The sequence below is a fragment of the Pieris brassicae genome, chromosome 8 (genome assembly GCF_905147105.1).
Source record: "Pieris brassicae chromosome 8, ilPieBrab1.1, whole genome shotgun sequence".
In the NCBI taxonomy this organism is placed as follows: Eukaryota; Metazoa; Arthropoda; class Insecta; order Lepidoptera; family Pieridae; genus Pieris; species Pieris brassicae.
Genome location: NC_059672.1, coordinates 9,610,717 through 9,626,329, shown reverse-complemented (window position 1 = coordinate 9,626,329; position 15,613 = coordinate 9,610,717). Strand labels below are relative to the sequence as shown.

General features: G+C 37.6%; 2 protein-coding genes across 14 annotated transcripts in view; one reads left to right on the top strand and one right to left on the bottom strand.

Annotated features, from left to right (window-relative positions):
• Window positions 1–30: 30 nt before the first annotated feature.
• LOC123713106 (5-formyltetrahydrofolate cyclo-ligase) lies at window positions 31–7,517 on the bottom strand. 3 transcript variants are annotated; one of them, XM_045666607.1, is made up of 5 exons: window positions 7,435–7,517; window positions 6,679–6,800; window positions 2,170–2,422; window positions 712–836; window positions 31–274 (listed from the first exon to the last, which is right to left on the bottom strand). In XM_045666607.1, the coding sequence occupies exons 1-5, from the start codon at window positions 7,508–7,510 to the stop codon at window positions 176–178; spliced, it is 675 nt and encodes a 224-aa protein (XP_045522563.1). In that variant the 5' UTR covers window positions 7,511–7,517; the 3' UTR covers window positions 31–175. The 3 variants fall into 3 exon arrangements, with proteins under 3 accessions (XP_045522563.1, XP_045522565.1, XP_045522564.1); XM_045666609.1 differs by having other exon boundaries at window positions 7,342–7,458; XM_045666608.1 differs by lacking the exon at window positions 7,435–7,517 and adding an exon at window positions 7,088–7,106.
• Window positions 7,518–8,672: 1,155 nt separating this feature from the next.
• The window catches only part of LOC123712866 (transient receptor potential cation channel trpm), a 159,701-nt gene continuing 152,760 nt past the window's right edge, over window positions 8,673–15,613 (top strand). For all 11 annotated transcript variants that reach the window (XM_045666206.1, XM_045666205.1, XM_045666201.1 and 8 more), the window contains exon 1: window positions 8,673–8,967. In XM_045666206.1, coding sequence (XP_045522162.1) covers window positions 8,878–8,967 — 90 coding nt within the window. In that variant the 5' untranslated portion in view covers window positions 8,673–8,877. The remainder of the gene's footprint in view (window positions 8,968–15,613) is intronic.

The following is a 15,613-nucleotide window of genomic DNA, read 5'->3' as shown; positions in this document are numbered from 1 at the left end:
TTAATAATAATAAAATATGAATAATAAATATTTGTTTTGACTTTTTTGATTTACTTTTTTTGTATTTTATTTAAGCACAACAATTTCATACAGTTTTGCAACAGATTTCACGCATTTCAAATTATTAACATAACTTATATAACATACAGAAACAATGTTATAATATATTTAAAATTTAATCACATCCTGCATAGACAACTCCGTCTAATTTCTGGTCCAGATCATTCATTGGCACCTTGTCTAGAACCTGACAGTTGAAAGCTACAGCCACCACCTGTGAAAAATCATCACTTTGAAGTCTCAGTCTGTGGACATAGCAGATTTTCCATAGAAAATATTTCTTCCAAAGAGTCCTTATCTCTTGTCATTTGTACAAAGATTTTTATTAAAGGCGTTACTTAAAATCATATCCATTAATAACACTTTGTAATCATAAACTATGTTTAAGAACTAGGATCCTTCAAGAAACGCACTTGCAAGCCCTCTGGCATTGAGAGAGTCCAAGGGCGGCAGTATCACTTAATATCAGGTGTGCCTCCTGCTCGTGGCTCCCTGTTCTATAAAAACAAGCTAAAAGAAGTAATGGTTAACCAGGTGTCACATTTGATTACCAAGATCGGATGCTCATTTCTGACACCTAGTTTATGTTCTAGAAGTTAACTAGTTATATTCTAGAAGATAGTACTAAAAAACATTGAAAAAATTATGTACCTTAGGGGCAGTCTTAGGGTTCGACCTCAAGTTGGCTATGTATCTATCGTAGTAGCCACCGCCATGCCCAACTCGTCCACCATCCGGGGTAAACGCCACCCCTGGCGCGATGACTAAATCTAAACCTGAAAAGGGAACAATTAAAGAGTTCTCAAACAAAATGAGGTGTTCGTGTGTATTCTAAAACAGCATGATAGACCAAAATAATATCTGCGATGCCAAGATGAAAGGTGCTAAGCTATTTGTATTATTATAAACTTATAATTATTTTACATAATTTTAAATTTTCCGTCGTTTCGCGTGCTTTACAGCGTGCGTGGTCACGGTGACTGAAGACAAAAGGTGTTAAATGTCAAAAGTATCACAGCTGTAGAGAAAGTTGTGTTATCCGTATTTATTTCCCCGGAGTTGGAATCGACTAAAAGATGATTGTTTCAATGTTAACCAAAGACAATAAGATGAAAGGTACAGTACAAGTTGAATGGAAAATGGAAGATCTCCGAAACAATTTTAGGTTACTTTTAGGTGACAATTTTGAGACAAAAAGTCAGTTGTTGGTTAAAGGCTTAAATTTACTTAAAAGAACTATTAACTATGAATTATATCTATATCGTAACTATGAACTATATCGTATACATGCGGAGTCTACCTATAAAGTGTTATCTTTTAATATTTATTTATTTAAATTCTAAATATTTTTATGAAACATTTTCTTAAGAATCTCGCTATAAGTGCGCATGTGCCTGAAGTGGGATGGTCGAGTCGGAGTAGGGAACAGATTATAAAAGAAGTAGTTTCACATGCGCACGGGCAATTCCCTGGTATAAGTTTGTGTTTGTGTTTAATTTCCTACCCTAAGAACTAGATCAACTAGCTCTAACGAGTCACTAGTACTTATAAAGAATGGTATCACAAATCTGTGTCTAAGATAAAGTACAACATTTTCTTTGTATGCCTTCTCAAACAGGAAATACTTAGTACAGTGGATCCGTTTCGAATGCGCCTGCGAAGATTTTTTGGAAGACTAATGCAGTAACAATGTACGAAAAGTTTTTTCTCATGTTAGTGACATTTATGTTTTTAATGATATTAAATTTCTTTAAACCTAACTACTTATCGTCTTTACAATTTGAAATTTCAGTTAACTAAGTTCATAAAATTATGTTATGAAAAAGTGTTAGTGCAGTGTTGGCCTAGTGGCTTCATAGTGCGACTCTCATGACGTCGTAGGTTCGATCTCTCGAGGTGCTCCAATGTAATTTATTTCAAACATTGTGAGGAAACCGGCTTGCTTTAGAACCAAAAATTCGACGGCGTGTGTCAGGACCAGGAAGTTGATCACCTACTTTCCTATTAGATTGATCATGAAACATATACAGAAATATGAGGCCCAGACCTCAAAATTTTGTAGCGGCACTGATTTTAATTTATGTAACCTAAACAAACTTCGAAACGCACCCGCATCTAGAGCATCTTCCCGTTTCTGGTCCTTCGAGTGTTGGGCAATCCCATGCCTGGTCAACGGCATAGCATCCTCGTCACCCACCTCCAGCTTCAGCATTCTCATGATACCACCAGCGTACTGCGGCACGAAGGCTGAACCACCGCGGGATTTAATGTGGGATATAATGGGTGCTGTGTTTATTTCTTGGTCTGTGCTCATGAATATTGCGACGCGGTTTGCGGTCTTGTAGTATGGGTGGTTTATTATCTGCAAAAAGGTTGTGTTGAGGACAAGTCCTCTTAAGTTTTAACTCAAACTTGATCATGTGTACTGAATATATTTTCTTTCTATGCGCGGAACACCAGCATTTACGATGAAGGGAGACGGAAGACCCCTTGAGGAAACTCTCAGATTCGGAATCGAGAAATTGGACAACATTTATCTATCGTTTTTTTTTATATGTAATAGCAGGCAAACGGGCAAGAGGCTCACCTGATGTGAAGCGATACCGCCGCCCATGGACACTCACATTGCCAGAAGGCTCGCAAGTGCGTTGCCGGCCTTTCAAGAATTGGTACGCTCTTTTCTTGAAGGACCCTAAGTCGAATTGGTTCGGAAATACTTCAGTGGGCAGCTGGTTCCACATAGTGGTGGTGCGCGGCAAAAACTGCCTTAGAAAACGCTCAGTTGTGGAACGACGGACGTCGAGGTGATACGGATGGTATTTTGTATTTTGCCTTGACGTCCGATAATGAAACTCAGCTGCGGGTATTAGACCGAATAACTCTTCTGAACACTCCCCATGGTAAATGCGGTAGAAGATGCAGAGGGACCCAACATCTCTACGCAACGCCAAGGGATCAAGCCGCACGGAAAGTGATTGGTCGTCGACGATTCGAACCGCTCTTCGTTGAATACGGTCGAGTGGAAGGAGCTGGTACTGGGGAGCTCCCGCCCAGAAGTGAGAACAGTATTCCATGTGGGGCCGAATTTGCGCTTTATAGAGTTGCAAGCAGTGGCCCGGAGTGAAGTACCATCTCGCCTTTCTGAGCACACCAAGCTTTTTGGAGGCTAATTTAGCCTTCCCTTCCAAATGACCGCGAAACTGTTTGTTATTCGATATGTCAACGCCCAATATTCCGATGTTAGCTGAGGCTTTAAGGAGAGTGCCTTCAAAGAGGTGAGTAGCGACAAAGGGAGTTTTTTTAGCGGAAAACGCGCAGACTTGTGTCTTCTTGGGGTTAAATTGGACTAGATTTAGTCTACCCCAGCCCGAGACTCCACGTAAAAGAGTTTCGACTTCAGACACAAGTTTGTTCCGGCACTCATCAACAACAGCCCGAGAAATACCTGCCCGGCCTGTGTAAAAAGTATCCGCAGTGCTGTCGTCCGCATAGCAATGAAGGTTGCTAAGTTGCAACATATCATTAATATGCAAAATAAACAGGGTCGGGGATAGGACACAGCCTTGTGGGACACCAGCATTGACGGCTTTAAGGTCGGAGCATGCTCCGTCGATGACGACCTTAATGCTCCAATCAGCGAGAAAGCTGGAAATCCAGTTGCATAATTTCTCGTGGAGCCCATAGGCTGGAAACTTCGAGAGCAGTGCTCTATGCCACACGCGATCGAAGACTTTCGCTATGTCCAAATTTACCGCCAGCGCCTCCCCCTTGGACTCAATTGCCTCTGCCCACCTATGTGTAAGGTATACAAGGTCACCAGCTGAGCGACCACGACGAAAGCCGTACTGAGAATCGCTAATCAGCTGACTGCCCTCTAGATACCTCAAGAGCTGGCCGTTAATAATGGTTTCCATTATTTTGGAGAACAAGGAGGTTATTGCGATTGGGCGATAGTTGGACGGATCAGAGCGATCGCCTTTTTTAGGGATCGGATGTATCAAAGCTGTCTTTCTGCACTTCGAAACAGTGTTGAGGAAGTACAGGTACCGGAAAAGGCGCGTTAGGACCGGAGCCAACTCAGGAGCACAAGTACGCAGCACAATTGGGGGGATTGGCCATCAGGCCCGCTCGACTTATGGATGTCCAGGGAAAATAAATGTTTACGGATAGCACGTTGCCGGAATGTAACTTCAGGCATCGTAGTATCACACCGCAATAATGTCGGTGGTTCCTTCCCCTGATCATCCAAAGTTGAGTTCGACGCAAAGAGACAGCCTAGAAGATCGGCCTTCTCTTTTGCACTATGGGCCAGTGAGTCATCCTCCCTATGCAGTGGTGGAATAGAGGGCTGACCGAAATTCCCTTGGACAGCTTGGCAAGAGACCAGAAGGCTCGAGTTCCCGAAGGAAGGTGGGCCAATTTCTCACCAAACCTGGCAATATGCTCTGACTTTGCCTTAGCGATTTCCCGTTTGAAGGACCTAGAGGCTGAATTGTATGCTTTTTTACGTTCGCCGATAGCCGCATCACAGGATGTCGCCGCTTCTGCCCAGGCTTTAAAGCATTCACGCTTACGGTGCAAAGCCTCTTTGCACGAACGCCTAAACCAAGGCTGGGACTTGCCACCGACCGGCACCGCAGAGAATGGAATAAAAAGTTCCATGCCCTGCAGGACCACATCAGCGACAGAGTCAGCGACGGCATCCGGAGTACTCAACGAAAAGCAAATGGGCAAGGGTAGGTCCCCAAGGGTAGGACGCAAAAAAGACCGCATCCCGTCCCAATCTGCTGACTTATAGTGCCACACACGGCGACAGCCCGCAAAGCTAGGCCGTAAAGGGCGCGTGAGCGGCACAATGCTCCGTACTACACAATGATCTGATGAACCCAATGGCGGGTCAACAGAGACTTGGTAGGTCTCCGGATGTGAAGTCAGCAGAAGGTCCAACAAAGAAGGTTTATGACCATCCACATCTGGTATTCGCGTAATCGCAGGGACCATTTGCGTCAAGTCGTAGCCTTCAAGGCGACGAGAACAGATATCCTCTTTGACATACATTCAAAAGACAAGACAGCAAAAGCTACCTTAAAAAACGCTCAGTTGGGGAATGGCGGACGTCGAGGTGATACGGTTTTGATTCTAATGTTGAAATCGTGTCTCAGCGGCATATATTTGAAATACGGGAGTCACCCTTCACAAATATTAGGGGGCTCAACTCCAACATCCACGCTGTGATGAATGTTCCAATTTGTACCCCGGGTAGGAGAGGTAAGAAGTATCAGCCGGGGAGGAAATCTGAGTCTCGGTAAGAAAGAGCAAGGCCGGCTTCGCAGTCTCTAAATGATAGTGGACAGCGTGGATGTTGGAGTTGAGCCCCCTAATATTTGTGAAGGGTGACTCCCGTATTTCAAATATATGCCGCTGAGACACGATTTCAACATTAGAATCAAAACCGTATCACCTCGACGTCCGCCATTCCCCAACTGAGCGTTTTTTAAGGTAGCTTTTGCCGCGCACCATCACTATGTGGAACCATCTTCCCACTGAAGTATTTACGAACCAATTTGACTAAGGGTCCTTACAGAATCTTTTCTACCGAATTCGAAAGCGTACCAAATAAAGACCAGCAACGCAATCGCGAATCTGGTATTGAGTTTCCATGAGCGGCGGGGCGGTATCACTTAATAGGTGATCAAAAATCGATTTTCAACTTGTCTATTGAATGATAAAATAAATTTGATACATTAAGATACCAAGAACAATAGAGGGTTGTAACGTCTTCAACTGTTACTTTAAATAGCAATTAACATTTGTATATATTGCATATTTTTAATATAGAGTGAAAATAAAATCCTCTATTAATGATAGCATCACGATGGCCCACGAACCGTACACGCCTAACGGATTATATGAAAATATTGTATCAGTATATCGTGAAAATTGCGCAAATAAAATAAATTACTGATGTAACGAGGAAAATAACATCACCATAATATTAGAGAGGTTAATGCGAAGGTTAATGTATAAGTGATAAGTCGTCGTTATTTTAAACTTTCGTAGTATACAACAAGATTTATCAACGATTTATTTATAAAAAAAATGGTTGTCTGTTACGTCGGTTTACGGACGATAGTTAAACGTGACACCGTTATAACAAAACATTGACGAAATAAATGCATACATTTATGAATAAAATTGAATCAGAGAAGGAGTGAATCCTTGGACGCATAGGTCAATTGAGTGGAAGAGCGATAAATGCGGCGAAAGTTTTTTCATGTTTTTTTTTATTATAACAGGTGGTAAACGGGATCAGAACACTCTCTATGGTAAATGCGGAGAAGTTGCAAAGAGACATCTCTACGCAAATCTATCAAGCTGCTCGGAAAGTGGGGCGAATTTGCGCTCTATAGAGTTGCAAGCGGGGGGCCCAGGATGAAGTACCATCTTAGGTGAACTGCGGGCCTCTTTGGGACAATGCCGAGCGAATTTAGGTACCACAAAAGGCGTAGCGTGGATGGCACATAGCATGACGTCAAAAATATGAGTTTAGAAGACTTACATTAAGAAGTAATAATAGCTAGACTATGACTTTGTCATTAAAATATAATCTATAGTTACCTTATTGAAGACAATTTTTGATTGTCGTTCTTTTTCTTCTGTGGTCATTTTGTAGATTGCATCAGCTATCTGCTTGCGAAGCTCAACCTTTGCTGGGTCCGGATTTCGGGCGCTCATTTTGGCTGAATTAAGATTTAATATTAAATATAATTATTTATTATCTGTGAGGCTTTATAAAATTCTGCGCGGAATATCTAACACTCAATAATATAGATGCTGTATTATTGAACGGAAGTATAGTGTCTTTGTTATAAAAACTATGCTCCCAAGTACTATATTCAAGCTGATTTCACCCAAATTAGAATGTTATAAAGTCGCAATTGTAATGAGCAAAATTGTCGGCGATTGCGTATTATGTTAGCTTGTGTTCCGTATCATATAATGACAAAAATCTGTTTGTGACCTTTACCACAGTCTATATCCATTTTTATTCCCACTTAAACAGTTTGAGCGTGAAAATTACAGCTAATTTCGTTTAATTAACTAGAAGCTAACGTGCTGTATAATTTCTCTATTTAATTGAAGTTAGATTAAAAGGATGACCTTCGTAATCCTATCCGATAAACGTTATTAATGCTAGTTATATACATAGCGAAGTAATAGATAAATACACATTTCTCAATGTTTACAAGTTCGTTAACAGGTTAAAATCGTAAAACTTACCGCAGCGTTAAGGCTTGTTTTTCTTTAAGAAATAGGCGGCTAATAAAATATTCCATAAAATACAGTATTTAAAATGAAAATAAGCAGTCTTACCGGCAGGTTTGTGCGGAATATCATTAACGTTTGTTGAACGAAACTGAGATAACGCACGATACAACTTTATCGTCATTTCTTTACACAAATAATAAATTCGAATGAACGATAATGCAGAACCGGCCTAATAGCGCCATCTCGGGAAGAAGCTAATAACTTTTATAAAATGTTGTATTTAATACAGCGCCATCTATTCATATTCTTTGAAAACTTGTATACAAACAAACGCTAATATTAAAATTGGAATACATGTTAATAGTCATTAATATATAGCCTATTGTAACAATACCTGTAAAACCTAATGACGTTATCTAACGACGAAACTTAATTTCCAAATTGAACTACGTAGTACGAAAACATAACCTAATATATAGAGTAGTAACATAGTTGCTACGTGCATTTTGAGAAAAAAATCAATTTCCACCCAGACTTTACGACACATGATAGTTTTTATTATCAAATTTAAAGCTTGAATCGATAAATCTTAGTAGTGTCAATTAACACCGAGTAAATACGTACTTAAGAAAATATAGTTACATCGCATTTAATTTGTGATTTACTATTAAAAATATGTACCTTTGTATGTATTATGTATTATTACAACTAGCTGCTTTTTTCGATTTGTTATCAAAAACAAATTTGTTTTCATATGCGCCTTGCTATGCTCTGCAATTACTAAGGTAGTAAGTCGATTGTAGTGTGATATTTTAACATGTCATTTCTGATAAAAGACAATCTTTAAGATTAAGTTTAGGTTAACTGACTTACTAAACTTCAGAAACAAGAAATTTAATGACACCGCTTTATCAGAAATTGTGAGAAATATTTATGAAAATAATTACGCCTGATAATATGTGGAGGCTATGTTTAAAATTTTAGGTTTTATAATACATATATGGTTAAGATTCACCCCCGTTTTTGATATTCAACATATATAACAAATCAAATACATGTATATATTAATGAAAAGTTAAGACAATAACGAAATTTTTCTTTAAAATGAATTATAGTGAAAGTAATTTAGTGTAGTTTTTATAACATTAGTCCAAAGGATTTTTAGCGAGGGTCAGTATGTGATATGACCTCAATGTTCTTACCTCTTTGTTTGGTTAAAAGTGGTAGGGGGAGCCGTTAACAGCAGCTTGCGCCTTACGGCCCGCAGTACGCAACAATTGCCAGGCGCTCCGATGACCCACGTACGTCGTTTGCCAGCTCCTACTCCGTAGTCGGGCGCTAGCCATCATTTGTGGAGGGTGTGCGTCACACCTTCAAGCAAACCGAAACTTTCTTACGTCAAATCAATGGATATAACCTAACAAATCGCGAGTTACATTATAGAATGTGATTTCCTCCCACAATTCCATATGGGTTAAGTGTTTATGTGAAGTGATATTTGCCAATAATGTGAATTAGTTCAGTGCAGTGGTTATAAAAAACCAAGTTATGAGCATTCAAAAGTGTCTTTTGGATAACTCCAGTAGAATGATAAAGGCAATGTCAAATGCGAAGTCGTCTAACAATGAAGTTAAAACGGTAAGTGGTTCAGTTTAACCATTGTTAAAGTGACAAAGAAGTTTGAAAACAAATACGAAATAGGTTATGTGCGGACTGCAATAGTGACGTTTAGGTTATAAACTCCAAAAATGGTGTCTGGAATAATTATAAGATGATGTTATTTCATATATTTAAACGATAATGCAAAACAATTCCTATGTATTAGATTAATTTCTGTTAATGAATCTACACTTACAAGACTCCGCAAACCGTGGTCAATTAGTTTCTATTGATCCATTACCTACATTACCAGATTTTTTGGCATTAACGGTAATCGTCGAATGTTTCGGTTTTCGTCATTTAATTAGTGCAATTAGCTTTAATTACCGTTCAATGAACTTACAAGCCTAATTTTATGTTCACAAAAATACAAATTTTGCGTTTAAAAATTGAATACAGGAAAACTGGTCGGCTATTAGAAATAAGTAACGCTAGTTTTCTTGTTGCGTCTCTGTAGGGTGCTTAATCAACTTCACAATTTACATCAAGTCTCAAGTTTAGTTTATTCTCGGCTCTTTGTAAATCTTGAAATTTCTACTTTTCCAAAATAAGATTATGATATCATCAAAAATAAGCTATGTCAGAAATTACTCGTAATAAATTACGAATTGATTAAGACGAATATTAATTAACCTCGCTCTTGAAATCATTTGTATAATAACATTGAAAACGTAGTACTACTTTACCTGCCAGTACGAAAAATTATAATTTATAATATTTTTGTATCACTGCCAAAGCTGTGACGAAAATCAGTGAGACCTATCCTTTTGACACATAACTGTACATAACTGAACAGGACAAGACAAAGGAATATTGGTAGTCTAATCATAAACACATAGATCGTATGCACAAAAAGTGTCATTTGATTTATAAAACATAGTTTTTATATAAATTGCAGTGCCATTTCACAGTATTCTTATGCGCACGACAAGGGCACATATTTTATCGACTCCACGCCCTTATAAAATGAAGAATTTATTTTGAAAAGGGTAGTTAGAATTGAATTTGTATAATTAAAAATCCTAAGACGTTTTTTATTTCACTAGAGAGAAATTCCGTTTTTTGAGCGAGTTCTCCGCAAATACTATTTACATAGATAATAATGATAACGCCCGATTCCCCATAGAATATACCACAGATTATGTTAGAAAAAATTCACGTCACGAGCACTGATAACAGCTCAAAATGTTATCGATGTTCAAACAAGGGATAGGTTTGCTTTTAGGTCATTGTTAAAAAGGTTAACCGCTCGCTAAAATGCTGGCTGATTTTAACAAAACATTAAGTAATGTAACAATTGATTAATAAATATAATATACAAATAATTTTCGTGTTTGCAAAACTGTTTTATTTTCGCTAGATTCTTCAGTCTTACACCTACACAATGCGTAAATTGTCAAACGGTCATATCGTCACACTCACATTTTCCATTTCACATTCACTCATATTTAAAAAAAATAAACGATGGTAAGCGGCCGGATGAGATGTCATTGATCCCTTGAAAGATGGGACGGGCTTTGGTATAGGGTGCTTCTTGTATACGTTAGCCCCGTCTTACCTCCCTCGGACAAGCAAAAAAGCTGAGGCGGCCGCAAAGCAGGCGGAACGGCTCAAATAGTCAAGTCTTACATCTAACTTCCTTTTCGAGTAAAGACTCGAAAAAGTGCCGTGGGGTTCAAGTGCACAGGCGCTATTAATAGACATAAGTTGGCGCCTGGTAGATAGTACTGGTGGCCCCAGGGTTGGTGCCTTGCTTAACGAATAAGTACCGCAATACAGCGACGAAATGCTGTCAGTGTTAAAGGTAATTCGTTTTATAAATTTTTAAATATTTTTATAGTAGGTTAAGAAAATCGGATTATATTTATATATTATATATTATATTTGATTGTTATGTTTAGGTTTTAAAATATAATATAAATAAATTATGTGTTGGAAATTGTACATTATTAAAGAATAAACCTAACAGAAAGTATAATAACTTTATTTGATATAGTTGAATCACGATTACATTTTATGTGTTACATCGAATTAAGATACATTAATTGTATCGTAGTTTACTGGTCTAACTGAAGTGTGTTAAGCTGAATTAATGGCTTATGTATTTAACAACTTGTTTAAATTTGTGACAGTCGCAACATAGGTTAGGACATTGGCAATGAGTTACTAAGCTCCCGATAAGTCATGCTTCCAAAGACAAAATTTTCAAACAAAAACTTTTTTGTTATTTATGGACTTATATTTTTATGGAATATAAACAAAATTTGCCATAACAAAAATAAGTTTAATTTTTGCAAAACGATTAATATTGAGTTTGTTATTATTATTTATTTCACATTATTATAATTAATTGCTTTAAGATATGATACGGAGAATGATGTAACCATTACAGTTCCTTACGTTTTGTGAAACAAAAATAAACAGCAATTTAAAATAATGGCAGAGATTTTATTGCCAGTTATTCTCGTTGAACGACTTTGAGTTGCAAACTGGCAATAAATATACATTTAAAATGTTACCTATAGGAACGAATGATTTGATTTCTACAAACGAAAAATACCACTCTCGATACCAACACTTTTTCGTTTTATCTTATCATACTTTACGGCTAATAAGTGGACATGTGATATATTATGTTGACGCCGTCTGCCTTTCATACTTTGATGGATACTAATTAGGCTAGGAAAGTTTCGGTAGTGCTAAATAGTGACGAATCTATTAAAGTCATCATGACGTCATGAATGTTAGACTCTGAAAGAAGAAAAGTCTTTATTATGAGAGATTATAGGCGTTAAAATTGATATTACAAACTAGTATTTTCAATTTTATATTCAATATTAAACGAGCTGTTTAATCTAAAATCTCTCCATTTTTTGGATGAATATTTAAATTATTTACTCCCAGCGATAATGGAGTTAATCTATTATTGAGATAAAACACATACATAAGTAATAAATTTAATTAAAACAATTTTATCGTATGCATTGCGTATATAAGTGGAAGTAATTAACTTCTAGGTATGAAATATTCGAAGCGCTAATTATGGTATTTTTTTTAAATGTATCTATTATTGTATTGCGACGACGGTGTCGCTACAAACATAATATCTTAGACGACGCTTACGTCGTCCAATTCATAAAGTGCAACAGGTTCAAGTGGCTGCGACATGTGCACCGACAGAATCCCAAGGTCCTAGCTGAATTCACAACCAGGTGGCAAGTGAAAACTTGGTACACCGAGGATGCGTTGGTGGCGTGCATTGTCAAGGACCTCGAAACAATAGGTGTTCGAAATTGTACGCGGGAAGCGTATAGTACCTGTATAGATTGCGATGGCGAATTGTACTTATGTATGGTGATGGTGAAGTGTATTGATGACGATTGTTATATTAAATAATAGATTTTGTGATTTTATCATGATATAGAGAAGTCGTATTACACACGCTAGCGTAATTGGAAACTTAGCTGACACCACAGCCTACTTATTTTACGCACGTGAGTTAGAAAATTTTCCCATATTGTAAATGTATTTTCATATATCAAATTCATATGTTAAGGTATGTAATTGTATTGTGATTCTCATCTGTATGTATCTGACAGTGCATTTGTTCGGCGTAAATAATATATTTATATACAATATCATATTTTCGCTATGTTTATATTATTCTTGAGAAACTTATCAATTGTTGTATACAAAATGTATTTCCAAATTAGTATTCAGCAATCAGCTCGAATAGGATAAAATTCATTTTGTATTCTGTATTGGCAGCTCGTGGAAATAGGCCTTTCATAGCGTACTTGAAGACTAGAATTTATTGATAAAGTCAATAGCTTAATTCTATCTCTTGATTCAATAACTAATTAACGATATATTAATTAGGGGTATATGTTTCCCAAATGGTTAAGTTTAGGTGTTTTACAGCACAATCAAAGGTTGGGTTAATAAATCAGTCGGGAATAATAGAAATTAACAGTTTTAATGTACAAGGTTTGAACAGTATAAGTAAAGACAGTATGTCTTTGAATTAATCAAACACAATTTATACCGTTTGGGTTTGAGATACTTATAAAACCCCGCTGTAGCTGTGGAGTATTGTAAATGAAGGGTAAAAAGGTCAGGATAATGTTACAAAAAGCTTCTATGAAATTCCGATTCCGAGCAATATTCCGATTCAGAGCTAGCATTTTTGTAGCAATATTCAGCCCTATTTAATCTATTATGTACAATTGATTAAAATTTTCTTCGCAGTTATAAAGTACATCAATTTACTCATCAAAAATCTCGCGAAACCTAAATATTTATTTATCTGTTACTTATAGTAGTTTGAGTAACAATTTTTTTTTTATCATCATCATCCATGGCTATGCGGGCTTGTGGGTCTTAGCCTCCTCAAGTACACTTCGCCATCGCAATCTATGCAGAGCTTACCGTTTCCAATTGCGTACCCCTATTGTTTCGAGGTCCTTCACAACTCCATCCCACCAACGTAGCCTCGGTCTACCGGGTTTTCTCTTGGCACCGGGTTGTGAGTTTAGTAGGGAACTTGGGGGTTCTGTCGTTCGCCATTCGGTGCATGTCCCAGCCACTTGAGCCTGTTGCATTTTATGAATTGAACGATGTCGGCATCGTCTATGTTATATAGTTCCTCATTGTAGCGAATACGCCAAACACCGTCGTTGCAAACAGGACCAAAGATTCTTCGAAGAATCTTCCGCTCGAAAATTAGGAGAGAAGTCTCGTCTTTCTTGCTAAGCGGCCAGGTTTCAGAACCATAAGTGAGCACTGGTCGCAGAAGAGTTTTGTACAGAACAAGCTTGGTATTCTTCTTAATATAGTATCACTTAACCTCAGGTGAGCCTCCTGCCCTGCCTGCTATCTTTATATATATATAATTCTATTGTACGTGTGTTGCGTGTGCGTTGTGCGTATGTCACTGAACTCAGAAGCGGCGGACCGATTTGAATGATTTTTTTGTATGCGTTTGGGTGGCGCCCTGGATGGTTTAGATTCACCCCAATCAGCCCGGCAGATGGCGCTGCAGTCGATATCGAGGTTATTTATCTATACTACAACTAAACAGTTGGTTTTTGTTTTTAGGTATGAGTCTCGGATAGCTTAACTAGTAGAGCTCTTGGCGCGTTACCAAACGATCTGGGTTCGATTCCCAGTCTGAGCCGTCCGAATTATTTTTTGTTGCCGAAAAGGATGGCCCGCTTGTAGAATATATTTTTTAAATGTTTCCATCATAATTATTTTACATATTAGATATATTCAAATTAAAACTATCACCTAGTTATGAGCAGATACATTCTATTAAATAATAGAACATAATATAGAATATATAACATTCGTGTGTAATTTATTTTATATAATGATAACCTTTGGCGTTAAAGTGCTAATAATTTTCCGATTGGAAAAGTTGCTGTGCTAAACTATTTTTAGAACATCCCAACCAATTCGATACATGCAATTGTGAAACTTTGCAAGCTTACAACCAATTTTAGGAGTAAACATGTAACATTGAGAGAAAAGTTGCAAATACGGGAAATGTTTGGCCCTAAACGAGTTAAATGTACGTTGCTGTAAGGTATACAAGAACACGAACACGACGAAGCCGTATTAATAATAGCTAATCAACTTGTGGCTGGATACCTCAGGAGCTGGCCATTAATAACGGATTCCAGTATTTTGGAGAAGGAGGAGGTTATAGCTATTGGGCGATAGTTTGACGGATTAAAGCAATCGCCTTTTTTAGGGATCGCATGTGTCGAAGCGGTCTTCTATTATCGGTTCGGAATTTCCTATTTTGACAGCCGGTCGTGAGCGGAAAGAACTGTCTTACAAAGCGCTCTGTCGAAAATTGTATCAATGTGGCTTTGAAGTTTTCTTTACAACATATAATGTTGAGTGTATATATATACATTATTTGGGCTTAACAGCGGAGGTGTTATAGCACGCGCTGTGCTATCAATTGTTTATATAAAGTCGATAAGGCTATATCAACTATGTGTTGGGTGGGCTTTGTAGAGCGGCCGTCTTTGTCTGCTTCTGAGAAATTGCACAAGCTGAGCTGTATTTATATTTCGCGTAACGACAAGGGTACGATGAAGTTACCGGCATGTCTTCTACTCTGTCAGTTAAATCTAATCACAAAATTCGCATAACTTTTTCTATTTTTTTACAATAAACTTAATTCTTCCTAGTCAAAATAAAAAACAATCTGTTTCTTAATGTCTAAAAATTCTTGATGACGATGCAACAAAACATTTGTTACCCATATCCAGTTACCTCAAATTAAATTCTATCACACACCTTTATTCACAGACCCTGCCATTTGTTTGTTACTTTAGTTTAGTCATAATATATAGTGTTCTCTTTGTATTTTCGGTCCGAGATGAAAGGCTGATGACCGGTTACCACTGGGATTCTAAAGTCCTATAATATACGCCAGCCTCTCACACAGATGGCAAATACCTGCATCACGTACAACTGTAAAATACAATATTGCGACGAGGAAAATAATATTATTATTTATTTACAGAAAGAAAGAAACAGATTCATTATGGCCAAAACTTATATTTAAAGGGCTAAAGCGCCACTGAATTGTTGCATTTTTCTCGGATTT